Raw genomic sequence first — 16,104 nt, forward strand, 5'->3', positions numbered from 1 at the left:
CACCCTCCAGCGCCAGTACGTCCTTTCTCAAGTAAGGAGACCAAAACTGAACACAATACTCCAGGTGTGGCCGCACTAACACCTTATACAATTGCAACATAACCTCCCTAGTCTTAAACTCCATCCCTCTAGCAATGAAGGACAAAATTCCATTTGCCTTCTTAATCACCTGTTGCACTTGTAAACCAACCTTCTGTGACTCATGCACTAGCACACCCAAGTCTCTCTGAACAGCGGCATGCTTTAATATTTTATCGTTTAAATAATAATCCCGTTTGCTGTTATTCCTACCAAAATGGATAACCTCACATTTGTCAACATTGTATCCATCTGCCAGACCCGAGCCCATTCACTTAACCTATCCAAATCCCTCTGCAGACTTCCAGTATCCTCTGCACTTTTCGCTTTACCACTCATCTTAGTGTCATCTGCAAACTTGGACACATTGCCCTTGGTCCCCAACTCCAAATCATCTATGTAAATTGTGAACAATTGTGGGCCCAACACGGATCCCTGAGGGACACCACTAGCTACTGATTGCCAACCAGAGAAACACCCATTAATCCCAACTCTTTGCTTTCTATTAATAACCAATCCTCTATCCATGCTACTACTTTACCCTTAATGCCATGCATCTTTATCTTATGCAGCAACCTTTTGTGTGGCACCTTGTCAAAGGCTTTCTGGAAATCCAGATATACCGCATCCATCGGCTCCCCGTTATCTACTGCACTGGTAATGTCCCCAAAAAATTCCACTAAATTAATTAGTTAGGCATGACCTGCCCTTTACAAACCCATGCTGTGTCTGCCCAATGGGACAATTTCTATCCAGATGCCTCGCAATTTCTTCCTTGATAGATTCCAGCATCTTCCCTACTACCGAAGTTAAGCTCACTGGCCTATAATTTCCTGCTTTCTGCCTACCTCCTTTTTTAAACAGTGGCGTCACGTTTGCTAATTTCCAATCCACCGGGACCACCCCAGAGTCTAGTGAATTTCGGTAAATTATCACTAGTGCATCTGCAATTTCCCTAGCCATCTCTTTTAGCACTCTGGGATGCATTCCATCAGGGCCAGGAGACTTGTCTACCTTTAGCCCCATTAGCTTGCCCATCACTCCCTCCTTAGTGATAACACTCCTCTCAAGGTCCTCACCTGTCATAGCCTCATTTCTATCAGTCGCTGGCTTGTTATTTGTGTCACCCACTGTGAAGACCGACACAAAAAACCTGTTCAATTCCTCAGCCATTTCCTCATCTCCCATTATTAAAACTCCCTTCTCATCCTCTAAAGGACCAATATTTACCTTAGCCACTCTTTTTTGTCTTATATATTTGTAAAAACTTTTACTGTCTGTTTTTATATTCTGAGCAAGTTTACTCTCACACTCTATCTTACTCTTCTTTATAGCTTTTTTAGTAGCTTTCTGTTGCCCCCTAAAGATTTCCCAGTCCTCTAATCTCCCAGCAATCTTTGCCACTTTATATGCTTTTTCCTTCAATTTGATACTCTCCCTTATTTCCTTAGATATCCACGGTCGATTTTCCCTCTTTCTTCCGTCCTTCCTTTTTGTTGTATAAACCTTTGCTGAGCACTGTGAAAAATCGTTTGGAAGTTTCTCCACTGTTCCACCATAAAGTCTTAGCTCCCAGTCTACCTTAGCTAGTTCTTCTCTCATCCCCTTGTAATCTCCTTTGTTTAAACACAACACTAATATTTGATTTTACTTTCTCACCCTCCATCTGTATTTTAAATTCCACCATATTGTGATCGCTCCTTCCGAGAGGATCCCTAACTATGAGATCATGAATCAATCCTGTCTCATTACACAGGACAAGATCTAGGACCGCTTGTTCCCTCGTAGGTTCCATTACATACTGTTCTAGGAAACTATCGCGGATACATTCTACAAACTCCTCCTCAAGGTTGCCTTGACCGACCTGGTTAAAGGACATGGGAAGTCTTTGGCAGGTCGGATCAAGGATAACCCTAAAGCTTTCTATAGGTATGTCAGGAATAAAAGAATGACTAAGGTAAGAGTAGGGCCAGTCAAGGACAGTAATGGGAAGTTGTGCGTAGAGTCCGAGGAGATAGGAGAGGTGCTAAATGAGTATTTTTCGTCAGTATTCACACAGGAAAAAGACAAAGTTGTCGAGGAGAATACTGAGATACAGGCTACTGGACTAGAAGGGCTTGAGGTTCATAAGGAGGAGGTGTTAGCGATTCGTGAAAGTGTGAAAATAGATGTCCCCTGGGCCGGATGGGATTTATCCTAGGATTCTCTGGGAAGCTAGGGAGGAGATTGCTGAGCCTTTGGCTTTGATCTTTAAGTCATCTTTGTCTACAGGAATAGTGCCAGAGGACTGGAGGATAGCAAATGTTGTCCCATTGTACAAGAAGGGGAGTAGGGATAACCCCGGTAACTATAGACCAGTGAGCCTTACTTCTGTTGTGGGAAAAGTCTTGGAAAGGTTTATAAGAGATGGGATGTATAATCATCTGGAAAGGAATAATTTTATTAGAGATAGTTAACATGGTTTTGTGAGGGTAGGTCGTGCCTCACAAACTTCATTGAGTTCTTCGAGAAGGTGACCAAACAGGTGGATGAGGGTAAAGCAGTTGATGTGGTGTATATGGATTTCAGTAAAGCGTTTGATAAGGTTCCCCACGGTAGGCTATTGCAGAAAATACAGAGGTATGGGATTCAGGGTGATTTAGCAGTTTGGATCAGAAATTGGCTAGCTGATAGAAGACAAAGAGTGGTGGGTGATGGGAAATGCTCTGACTGGTGTCCAGTTACTAGTGGTGTCCCACAAGGATCTGTTTTGGGGCCGTTGCTGTTTGTCATTTTTATAAATGACCTGGAGGAGGGCGTAGAAGGATGGGTGAGTAAATTTGCAGATGACACTAAGTTGGTGGAGTTGTGGACAGTGCAGAAGGATGTTACAAGTTACAGAGAGACATAGATAAGCTGCAGAGCTGGGCTGACAGGTGGCAAATGGAGTTTAATGCAGAAAAGTGCGAGGTGATTCATTTTGGAAGGAATAACAGGAAGGCAGAGTACTGGGCTAATGTAAGATTCTTGGTAGTGTGGACGAGCAGAGAGATCTCGGTGTCCATATCCATAGATCCCTGAAAGTTGCCACCCAGGTTGAGAGGGTTGTTAAGAAGGCGTACGGTGTGTTAGCTTTTATTGGTAGAGGAATTGAGTTTCGGAGCCATGAGGTCATGTTGCAGTTGTACAAAGCTCTGGTGCGGCAGCATTTGGAGTATTGCGTACAGTTCTGGTCGTCACATTCTAGGGAAGATGTGGAAGTATTGGAAAGGGTACAGAGGAGATTTACAAGAATGTTGCCTGGTATGGAGGGAAGATCATATGAGGAAAGGCTGAAGGACTTGAGGCTGTTTTCGTTAGAGAGAAGAAGGTTAAGAGGTGACATAATTGAGGCATACAAGATGATCAGAGGATTAGATAGGGTGGACATCGAGAGCCTTTTTCCTCGGATGGTGATGTCCAGCACGAGGGGACATAGCTTTAAATTGAGGGGGAGATAGATATAGGACAGATGTCAGAGGTAGGTTCTTTACTCAGAGTAGTAAGAGCGTGGAATGCCCTGCCTGCAACAGTAGTGGACTCGCCAACACTAAACGCATTCAAATGGTCATTGGATAGGCATATGGACGATAAGGGAATAGTGTAGAGGGACTTTAGAAGGGTTTCACAGGACGGTGCAACATCGTGGGCCGAAAGGCCTGTACTGCGCTGTAATGTTCTATGTTCTGCGAAGAACCTCATTAGTGTTCTGGTTAAGTGCGCTATTTACACAACCTTTAGCTGCGCGAGGCTCAGCCCTGCGCATGAGGAGGTGGAGTTTGTCCCGTGCAGTGCTTCGATCCAGTGTCCTTCCCTATCTCAATGCCCAGCTCCTCCTCCCACTTCTCCCCTCCTCGAGTAGCCATGTACATGTCAGTACAGCCACTGCCCCCTGGCTTGCCCACGTCAGAAGTCTGTGCAGTAGGGAGGACCCTTGAGGCTGGGGAAACGCACCAGCCTCCTTTTGGCAGAAATTTCTGACTTGCATAAAACGTAGCTCGTTCTCTCTCGGCAGTTAAGAGGCAGGTGGAGGAGTTTGCGCGGCTGCCGCCATGGGGGGTGCAGGACCGTGTGTTTTCGGGGACGTGGGTCGGGGAGGGGAAGATCTCGGCTATTTACCAACTGATGCAGGAGGAGGAGGAGGCCTCAGTAGATGAGCTTAAAGCGAAATGGGAGGAAGAGCTGGGAAAGAGATTGAGGATGGGACGTGGTCAGACGCCCTGGAGAGGGTGAATTCTTCCTCCTCTTGCGCACGGCTCAGCCTAATTCAGCTGAAGGTGCTGCACAGGGCTCATATGACGGGAGCAAGGATGAGCCGGTTTTTCGGAGGGGAAGACAGGTGTGTGAGGTGTTCGGGTGGCCCGGCAAACCACACCCATATGTTTTGGGCATGTCCGTCTCTGGTGGGGTTTTGGAAGGGGCTGGCGGGGATTTTGTCGGAAATGGTGGGGTCTCAGGTCAGGCCGGGCTGGGGGCTCGCGATCTTTGGGGTAGCTTCGGAGCCGGGAGTGCAGGAGGCGAGAGAGGCCGGCATTCTGGCCTTTGCGTCTCTAGTAGCCCGGCGCAGGATTCTGTTACAGTGGAGGGATATGTGGCCCCCGAGTTCGGAGACCTGGGTCAACGACATGGCTGGGTTCAAGTTGGAGAGGATGAAATTGGCCCTGAGGGGGTTGGTACAGGGGTTCTTTCGGCGTTGGCTGCCCTTTCTCGATTTCCTGGTGAAGGGGGAGAGTGGTCGGTCTCTGCAGCAACCGGGGAGGGGAGGCAGTGGGGGTGGGTATGGTGATGGTTTGGGGGTGGGGGGGGGGGGGGGGGGGGTTTGCGGCAGTGGGTTTGTTATTTTCTTCTTTCTTGTAATGCTATTTGTTTTGGGGGGGGGGGGAAAGAGTTCTTTTGTTTTGTTTTGTCGTGGAAACACGCCTTGGAACAGTACAGCACAGAACAGGCCCTTCGGCCCTCAATGTTGTGCCGAGCAATGATCACCCTACTCAAACCCACGTATCCACCCTATACCCATAACCCAACAACCCCCCCCCCCCCCTTAACCTTACTTTTTTATTAGGACACTACGGGCAATTTAGCATGGCCAATCCACCTAACCCGCACATCTTTGGACTGTGGGAGGAAACCGGAGCACCCGGAGGAAACCCACGCACACACGGGGAGGACGTGCAGACTCCACACAGACAGTGACCCAGCCGGGAATCGAACCTGGGACCCTGGAGCTGTGAAGCATTTATGCTAACCACCATGCTACCCTGCTGCCTTGTTTTTTTTTTTAAATTCCAGGGAGAAAATTTGTTATTGTTATTAAAAAACTTGAATAAAAATTATTTTTAAAAAAAAAACATGGGCAAGGAAACCTCCTGCTGATTACCACGTACCGTCCACCCTCAGTACTCCTCCATGTTGAACATCACGTGGAGGAAGCATGGAGGAAAACAAGGGCACCGAATATGCTCTGGATGTCCATCATCAAGAGTGGCTTGGTAGTACCACCACATACCGAGCTGGACAGGTCCTAAAGGACATAGCTGCTAGACTGGTGAGGGAACCAGCAAGAGGGAAAAACATCCTCACAAATCTGCCTGCTGCAGATACATTTGTCCATGTCCATGACGGTATCGAATGACCGCACAGTCCTTGTGGAGGCAAGGTGCCATCTTCACATTGAGGATACCCTCCATCCTGCTGTGTAACACTACCATTGCGCTAAATGGGATAGATCCAGTAACAGAGCTAGCAACTCAAGACTGGGCACCCATGAGGCGCTGTGGACCTTCAGCAGCAGCAAAATTATACTCACCCACAATCTGCAACCTCATGGCCCGGCATCTCCCCCTCCCCTCCCCCCGCCACTCTACCATTACCACCATACCCAGCACAACGGAAGATGGTTGTGGTTGTCAATCATCTGAGTCCCAGGACATCACTGCAAGAGTTCCTCAGGGTAGTGTCCTTGGTTCAAACATCACCTTTGGAATTATTTCTTACTTAAAACTCCTTTTGAATTGTGTGATTTTTATTCAAATGGGAGGGGCTGCAACTAGCAGCCACAGGTGAGACCGTACTGAAGGTGGTCTTCTCATAATTATCTATAAATGAACAGCCCGCTCCCCACCCCCAGCTGCAACAATCCTTCTATTTCAATAGAAGAAAAGAGAATGGTGATCTCGGCACCGCCATTGGTGGGTCCAGAGGAGAGAGAGGGGACAAGATGGTGGAGGATCCATTAGAGGAAATGCCGCTCTGGCTGTGACTGAGAGAGAGGGGGAATGCAAGAGAGAAAGAGGGAGGGACAAAATGTGAGCTGATGAGGCAATATGAGTGGGAGGAAGGGAGAGAGAGAAAAAGAGAGAAAGGAAATGTTGGAGAGCGAGAGAGAGTGGGTATGGACAACAGGCAACATTATTCACTTTCACACTTATGATTTTTCAACTTTAAACAAAATTCTTTATTTTTCCAACTAAAACGTCTGCATCTGGGTTGCAAAAATACAAATTTCTGCTGGAACAACAATAACCAAACTATAAAAAAGTTAAATCCTTTTCAGTGGTTTTCTTCCTCTTCTATATTTGTCCAATAAATCATTGTGAGTGAAGTTTACAGAGATCTGGGGTAGGAGGAGGAGGAAAATTGTGGGGAGAATTGCAGTCTTTACTATTTGCTTCAGATTTTCCTGGAATAGTTTCTGCTATAGAAGTGTCTGTCGATAAGTTTTCACTGCCTGTTGTTCGTGCATTTTCTTGTTTGAATAAAACGTTTGGGTTTATAGAAAATGTTGGGAATCCAGTAAATGCAGAGGAGCCCAAATTCCAGGCCTCGGGTTTGTTTCAATATCAGTAACTGGAGGAATGGGGAAGGGCTTCAATGGAGGCTTTACCATCAATGAGCCACGAAACCAAAAACATAGCCCACACAAACCAGAAAGCAACCCTTGTTAAAAACTCTCAGCCTTCAAAAAAGAACATATTGACGTTAGAACATAGAACATAGAACAGTACAGCACAGAACAGGCCCTTCGGCCCTCAATGCTGTGCCGAGCCATGACCACCCTACTCAAACCCACGTATCCACCCTATACCCGTAACCCAACAACCCCCCCTTAACCTTACTTTTATTAGGACACTACGGGCAATTTATCATGGCCAATCCACCTAACCCGCACATCTTTGGACTGTGGGAGGAAACCGGAGCACCCGGAGGAAACCCACGCACACAGGGGGAGGACGTGCAGACTCCACACAGACAGTGACCCAGCCGGGAATCGAACCTGGGACCCTGGAGCTGTGAAGCATTTATGCTAACCACCATGCTACCCTGCTGCCCCACTGGATGAGAATATAGTGAGATCAGATGGCACAGTACAGGAATGAGCCACTATGAGAGTAAACTTGCTCAGAATATAAAACAGACAGTAAAAGTTTTTACAAATATATAAAACAAAAAAGAGTGGCTAAGGTAAATATTGGTCCTTTAGAGGATGAGAAGGGAGTTTTAATAATGGGAAATGAGGAAATGGCTGAGGAACTGAACAGGTTTTTGTGGGTCGGTCTTCACAGTGGAAGACACAAATAACATGCCAGCGACTGATAGAAATGAGGCTATGACAGGTGAGGACCTTGAGAGGATTGTTATCACTAAGGAGGGAGTGATGGGCAAGCTAATGGGGCTAAAGGTAGACAAGTCTCCTGGCCCTGATAGAATGCATCCCAGAGTGCTAAAGGAGATGGCTAGGGAAATTGCAGATGCACTAGTGATAATTTACCAAAATTCACTAGACTCTGGGGTGGTCCCGGTGGATTGGAAATTAGCAAACGTGACACCACTGTTTAAAAAAGGAGGTAGGCAGAAAGCAGGAAATTATAGGCCAGTGAGCTTAACTTCGGTAGTAGGGAAGATGCTGGAATCTATCATCAAGGAAGGAATAGCGAGGCATCTGGATAGAAATTGTCCCATTGGGCAGACGCAGCATGGGTTCATAAAGGGCAGGTCATAATTTAGTGGAATTTTTTGAGGACATTACCAGTGCAGTAGATAACGGGGAGCCAATGGATGTGGTATATCTGGATTTCCAGAAAGCCTTTGACAAGGTGTCACACAAAAGGTTGCTGCATAAGATAAAGATGCATGGCATTAAGGGTAAAGTGGTAGCATGGATAGAGGATTGGTTAATTAATTAATAGAAAGCAAAGTGGGATTAATAGGTGTTTCTCTGGTTGACAATCAGTAGCTAGTGTTGTCCCTCAGGGATCCGTGTTGGGCCCACAATTGTTCACAATTTACATAGATGATTTGGAGTTGGGGACCAAGGGCAATGTGCCCAAGTTTGCAAATGACACTAAGATGAGTGGTAAAGCGAAAAGTGCAGAGGATACTGGAAGTCTGCTGAGGGATTTGGATAGGTTAAGTGAATGGGCTAGGGTCTGGCAGATGGAATACAATGTTGACAAATGTGAGGTTATCCATTTTGGTAGGAATAACAGCAAACGGGATTATTACTTTAAACGATAAAATATTAAAGCATGCCGCTGTGCAGAGAGACTTGGGTGTGCTAGTGCATGAGTCACAGAAGGTTGGTTTACAGGTGCAACAGGTGATTAAGAAGGCAAATGGAATTTTGTCCTTCATTGCTAGAGGAATGGAGTTTAAGACTAGGGAGGTTATGTTGCAATTAGTATAAGGTGTTAGTGAGGCCACACCTGGAGTATTGTGTTCAGTTTTGGTCTCCTTACTTGAGAAAGGACGTACTGGCGCTGGAAGGTGTGCAGAGGAGATTCACGAGGTTAATCCCAGAGCTGAAGGGGTTGGATTATGAGGAGAGGTTGAGTAGACTGGGACTGTACTCGTTGGAATTTAGAAGCATGAGGGGGGATCTTATAGAAACATTTTAAATTATGAAGGGAATAGATAGGATAGATGCGGGCAGGTTGTTTCCACTGGCGGGCGACAGCAGAACTAGGGGACATAGTCTCAAAATAAGGGGAAGTAGATTTAGGACTGAGTTTAGGAGGAACTTCTTCACCCAAAGGATTGTGAATCTATGGAATTCCTTGCCCAGTGAAGCAGTTGAGGCTCCTTCATTACATGTTTTTAAGGTAAAGATAGATCGTTTTTTGAAGAATAAAGGGATTAAGGATTATGGTGTTCAGGCCCGAAAGTGGAGCCGAGTCCACAAAAGATCAGCCATGATCGCATTGAATGGCGGAGCAGGCTCGAGGGGCCAGATGGCCTACTCCTGCTCCTAGTTCTTATGTTCTTATGTTCTATGCCACTGTAGAAATTTTCCAGATTTCATTTCCTTCCAGCTCACATAAAAGTCCTGAACTTAAACTGTAGATTGCAGTAACTCAAATTTCCCCAGTCCATGCTTAGCATGCTTTGATTGAGAAGAGAATGGATGACCGAACCGGAACTAATACTTCATTAAAGGAGACCGGTATCATTATTGGAGTGAAAGGAGGTACTCGGATGAACTTACCTGCAGGGTGACACCAAATTTCATCTGATACATTATGAAAGCGACCAGATTCCCACTGCTCATCTGTTTGGTGTGCATTAGATACTGTCCATAGTATAACATAATCACCTGCATAGCAAGCTGTATGTGCTGGAGAAACAGACGAACAGGAAATCATTAGGGCAGATTGAGAGACACTAAACAACACCCTATACACAGAGTGAGAGACACTGGCCAACAGCCCGTGTATAGAATTACAGAATAATACAGTGGAGAAGAGGCCCTTTGAAAGACACCTGCCCTGCCTACCTAAGCCCATTTGCCAGCACTTGGCCCATAGCCTTGAATGTTATTTTGTGCCAAGTACTCATCCAGGTAAAAAAGATGTGAGGCATCCAGCCTCTACCACCCTCCCAGGCAGTGCATTCCAGACCGTCACCACTCTCTGGGTGAAAATGTTTTTCCTCAAATCCCCCCTAAACCTCCTGCCCCTCACCTTAAGCTTGTGTCCCCTCAATGAAGGGAACAGGTGCTCTCTATCCACCCTGCTCCTCATAACCTTGTACACCCCCATCAGATCGCCCCTCAGTCTTCTCTGCTCCAGCGAAAACAATCCAAGCCTATCCAACCTCTCATCATAACTTAAATGTTCCATCCCAGACAACAACCTGGTGAATCTTCTCTGCACCCCCTCCAGTACTTCCACATCCTGCCTATAACGTGGCGATCAGAATTACACACAGTATTCTAGCTGTGGTTTCACCAATATTCTACATAACTCCAACATGGGTAGCACAGAGGGTAGCACTGTAGCTTCACAGTTGCAAGGTCCCAGGTTCGATTCCCGGCTGGGTTACTGCCTGTGTGGAGTTTGGACGTCCTCCCCGTGTTTGCGTGGGTTTCCTCCGGGTGCTCTGGTTTCCTCCCACAGACCCAAAGGACGTGCTGTTAGGTAATTTGGACATTCTGAATTCTCCCTCTGTGTACCCGAACAGGTGCAGGAATGTGGCTACTGGAGGCTTTTCACAGCAACTTCATTGCAGTGTTAATGTAAGCCTACTTGTGACAATAAAGATTATTATTATTACTACTGCTACATGACCTCCCAACATTTAGAACATAGAACAGTACAGCACAGAACAGGCCCTTCGGCCCTCGATGTTGTGCCGAGCAATGATCACCCTACTCAAACCCACGTATCCACCCTAGACCCGTAACCCAACAACCACCCCCCTTAACCTTACTTTTTAGGACACTACGGGCAATTTAGCCTGGCCAATCCACCTAACCCGCACATCTTTGGACTGTGGGAGGAAACCGGAGCACCCGGAGGAAACCCACGCACACACGGGGAGGACGTGCAGACTCCGCACAGACAGTGACCCAGCCGGGAATCAAACCTGGGACCCTGGAACTGTGAAGCATTTATGCTAACCACCATGGTACCATGCTGTAATCTATGCTTTGATTAATAAAGGCCACCATCTTATTAACCTGCCTTTCTGCCTTGAGAGATCTCTGGACAAACACCTCCGTGTTCCTCAGAACTTCCCGGTGTCAGGCCATTCATTGAATATTTCTTGGTCAAATTATTCTTTTCAAAGAGCATCACCTCACGGGCTAAATTCCATCACCACCTTTCTGCCCATTTGACCATCCTGTCTATATTCTTCCTGTAACCAGAGACACACAATCTCACTGTTAACCACCCGGCCAATCTTTCTGTCATCCGCAAACCTTCTGATTCGACTATCATCCATATTGTTCATTTAAATAAACAATAGGGGACCTAGCACAGATCCCTGTGGTTAGCCACTGGGCATTAGTTTCCAGTCACTAAAACAGTTGTCTATCATTACCCTCGAACTCCTACAGCTAAGCCAATCTTGAATCCTCAAGTTACCCTGTATCCCATGTGCATTTGCTTTCTTTATAAGTCTCCCATGTGGGACATTGTCAAAGGCTTTGTTGAAATCCGTGTAAACTACATCAAGTGCACAACCCTCATCTACACACCTGGACACATGCTCAAAAATTCAATCAAGTTTGTTAGGCATGACCTCCCTCTGCCAAAACCATGCTGACTATTCCTGATGAAACCTTGCCTCTCCAAGTAGAGATAGATTCTCTCCTTCAGAATTTTCTCCAATAGTTTACTACCACTGACATGACACACACTGGTCTGTACTTCCCTCGCTTCTACAAGAGAGTGAGGGACACTGAACAACACCCTGTACACAGAGACTGAGAGGCACCGAACAACACCCTGTACACAGAGAGTGAGACACTGAACATGCTGTACACAGAGAGTGAGAGACACTGAACACCCTGTACACAGAGAGTGAGAGACACTGAACACCCTGTACACAGAGAGTGAGAGACACTGAACACCCTGTACACAGAGAGTGAGAGACACTGAACACCCTGTACACAGAGAGTGAGAGACACTGAACAGCATCCTGTACACAGAGAGTGAGAGACACTGAACAGCATCCTGTACAAAGAGAGTGAGAGACACTGAACACCCTGTACACAGAGAGAGTGAGAGACACTGAACACCCTGTACAAAGAGAGTGAGAAAAACTGAACAACACCCTGTACACAGAGTGAGAGACACTGAACACGCTGTACACAGAGAGTGAGAGACACTGAACAACACCCTGCACACAGAGAGAGTGAGAGACATTGAACAACATCCTGTACACAGAGTGAGAGACACTGAACACCCTGTACACAGAGAGAGTGAGAGACACTGAGCACCCTGTACAAAGAGAGTGAGAGACACTGAACAACACCCTGTACACAGAGTGAGAGGCACTGAGCACACTGTACAAAGAGAGTGAGAGACACTGAACAGCATCCTGTACACAGAGAGTGAGAGACACTGAACACCCTGTACACAGAGAGTGAGAGACACTGAACAACACCCTGTACACAGAGAGAATGAGACATTGAACAACACCCTCTACACAGAGAGAGTGAGAGACACTGAACAAAACAATGTACACAGAGAGAGTGAGACACTGAACAACACCCTGTACACAGAGAGTGAGAGACACTGAACACCCTGTGCACAGAGAGAGACACTGAACAACACCCTGTACAAAGAGAGTGAGAGACACTGAACACCCTGTACACAGAGAGAGTGAGAGACACTGAACACCCTGTACACAGAGTGAGAAAAACTGAACAACACCCTGTACACAGAGTGAGAGACACTGAACACGCTGTACACAGAGAGTGAGAGACACTGAACAACACCCTGCACACAGAGAGAGTGAGAGACATTGAACAACATCCTGTACACAGAGTGAGAGACACTGAACACCCTGTACACAGAGAGAGTGAGAGACACTGAACACCCTGTACACAGAGTGAGAGACACTGAGCACCCTGTACAAAGAGAGTGCGAGACACTGAACAGCATCCTGTACACAGAGAGTGAGAGACACTGAACACTCTGTACACAGAGAGTGAGAGACACTGAACACCCTGTACACAGAGAGAGTGAGAGACACTGAACAACACCCTGTACACAGAGAGAGACACTGAACAACACCCTGTACAAAGAAAGTGAGAGACACTGAACACCCTGTACACACAGAGTGAGAGACACTGAACAACACCCTGTACACAGAGAGAGTGAGAGACACTGAACACCCTGTACACAGAGAGTGAGAGACACTGAACAACACCCTTTACACAGAGAGTGAGACACTGAACAACACCCTGTACACAGAGAGAGACACTGAACAACACCCTGTACAAAGAAAGTGAGAGACACTGAACACCCTGTACACAGAGAGAGTGAGAGACACTGAACAGCATCCTGTACAGAGAGAGTGAGAGACACTGAACAACATCCTGTACAAAGAGAGTGTGAGCGACACTGAGCAACACCCTGTGCACAGAGTAACAGACACTGAGCAACACCCTGTACACAGAGAGTGAGAGACACTGAACAACACCCTGTACACAGAGAGTGCGAGACTCTGAACAACACCCTGTACACAGAGAGAGACACTGAACAACACCCTGTACAGAGAGAGAGTGAGAGACACTGAACAACACCCTGTACACAGAGAGTGAGAGACACTGAACACCCTGTATAAAGAGTGAGAGACACTGAACAGCATCCTGTACACAGAGAGTGAGAGACACTGAACACCCTGTACACAGAGAGTGAGAGACACTGAACACACTGTACAGAGACAGTGAGAGACACTGAACAACACCCTTTACACAGAGAGTGAGACACTGAACACCCTTTACACAGAGAGTGAGACACTGAACAACACCCTGTACACAGAGAGTGCGAGACTCTGAACAACACCCTGTATAAAGAGAGTGTGAGAGACACTGAACAGCATCCTGTACACAGAGAGTGAGAGACATTGAACAACACCCTCTACACAGAGAGAGTGAGAGACTGAACAACACCCTGTACACAGAGAGTGAGAGACACTGAACACCCTGTACACAGAGAGTGAGAGACACTGAACAACACCCTGTACACAGAGAGAGACACTGAACAACACCCTGTACAAAGAAAGTGAGAGACACTGAACACCCTGTACACACAGAGTGAGAGACACTGAACAACACCCTGTACACAGAGAGAGTGAGAGACACTGAACACCCTGTACACAGAGAGTGAGAGACACTGAACAACACCCTTTACACAGAGAGTGAGACACTGAACAACACCCTGTACACAGAGAGAGACACTGAACAACACCCTGTACAAAGAAAGTGAGAGACACTGAACACCCTGTACACAGAGAGAGTGAGAGACACTGAACAGCATCCTGTACAGAGAGAGTGAGAGACACTGAACAACATCCTGTACAAAGAGAGTGTGAGCGACACTGAGCAACACCCTGTGCACAGAGTAACAGACACTGAGCAACACCCTGTACACAGAGAGTGAGAGACACTGAACAACACCCTGTACACAGAGAGTGCGAGACTCTGAACAACACCCTGTACACAGAGAGAGACACTGAACAACACCCTGTACAGAGAGAGAGTGAGAGACACTGAACAACACCCTGTACACAGAGAGTGAGAGACACTGAACACCCTGTATAAAGAGTGAGAGACACTGAACAGCATCCTGTACACAGAGAGTGAGAGACACTGAACACCCTGTACACAGAGAGTGAGAGACACTGAACACACTGTACAGAGACAGTGAGAGACACTGAACAACACCCTTTACACAGAGAGTGAGACACTGAACACCCTTTACACAGAGAGTGAGACACTGAACAACACCCTGTACACAGAGAGTGCGAGACTCTGAACAACACCCTGTATAAAGAGAGTGTGAGAGACACTGAACAGCATCCTGTACACACAGAGTGAGAGACACTGAACAACACCCTGTATACAGAGAGAGTGAGAGACACTGAACAACACCCTGTATACAGAGAGAGTGAGAGACACTGAACAACACCCTCTACACAGAGAGAGTGAGAGACACTGAACACCCTGTACACAGAGAGAGACACTGAACAACACCCTGTACAAAGAAAGTGAGAGACACTGAACACCCTGTACACAGAGAGAGTGAGAGACACTGAACAACACCCTGTACACAGAGTGAGAGACACTGAACACCCTGTATAAAGAGAGTGAGAGACACTGAACAGCATCCTGTACAGAGAGAGTGAGAGACACTGAACAACATCCTGTACAAAGAGAGTGTGAGCGACACTGAGCAACACCCTGTACACAGAGTGAGAGACACTGAACAACACCCTGTACACAGAGAGTGCGAGACTCTGAACAACACCCTGTACACAGAGAGTGAGAGACACTGAACAACATCCTGTACAAAGAGAGTGTGAGCGACACTGAACAACACCCTGTACACAGACAGTGAGAGACACTGAACACACTGTAGACAGAGAGTGAGAGACACTGAACACCCTGTACACAGAGTGAGAGACACTGAACACCCTGTATAAAGAGTGAGAGACACTGAACAGCATCCTGTACACAGAGAGTGAGAGACACTGAACAACACCCTTTACACAGAGAGTGAGAGACACTGAACAACACCCTGTACACAGAGTGCGAGACTCTGAACAACACCCTGTACAAAGAGAGTGTGAGAGACACTGAACAACTGTGGTGAGATAACCACTGTAGTTATGTGTACTGCAGTAGGGGAATGTATGCCTGTACCTGTAATACAGGTTCCTCCGGTCAGCCCCTGCCGGCTAGCTCCGCCCACAGGGAGCTATGTATAAATGTATGAGAGCTGCTCAGACCCTTAGTCTACTGTTGCAGATGCAGGGACAACATCGTACAGCAATAAAGCCTCTATTGTACTAGTCTCTCGGCTTTGAGTATAATTGTTAGCGCTACAATTTATTGTTGTACGCTTTCCCAGTCACCATGGACATCAGAGTCAAGCCTGACCGTCTGCAGCTGGATCCGCATTCGCCTCACGCCAGAAAAGACTTTGATCACTGGCTCGCAGTCTTCGAGGCCTACATCTCTTCAGCGGACCCTCCCCCGACGGAGGCTCAGAAAAAGCA

At 46.9% G+C, this 16,104-nt stretch overlaps 1 protein-coding gene across 1 annotated transcript in view; it reads right to left on the reverse strand.

The window, feature by feature from the left end:
• LOC119975866 (antigen peptide transporter 2-like) overlaps window positions 1-16,104 on the reverse strand; it is a 118,030-nt gene that overhangs the window by 13,013 nt on the left and 88,913 nt on the right. The window contains exon 6 of the mRNA XM_038815753.1: window positions 9,578-9,706. Coding sequence (XP_038671681.1) covers window positions 9,578-9,706 — 129 coding nt within the window. The remainder of the gene's footprint in view (window positions 1-9,577; window positions 9,707-16,104) is intronic.

Source organism: Scyliorhinus canicula, chromosome 13 (genome assembly GCF_902713615.1).
Source record: "Scyliorhinus canicula chromosome 13, sScyCan1.1, whole genome shotgun sequence".
NCBI lineage: Eukaryota > Metazoa > Chordata > Chondrichthyes > Carcharhiniformes > Scyliorhinidae > Scyliorhinus > Scyliorhinus canicula.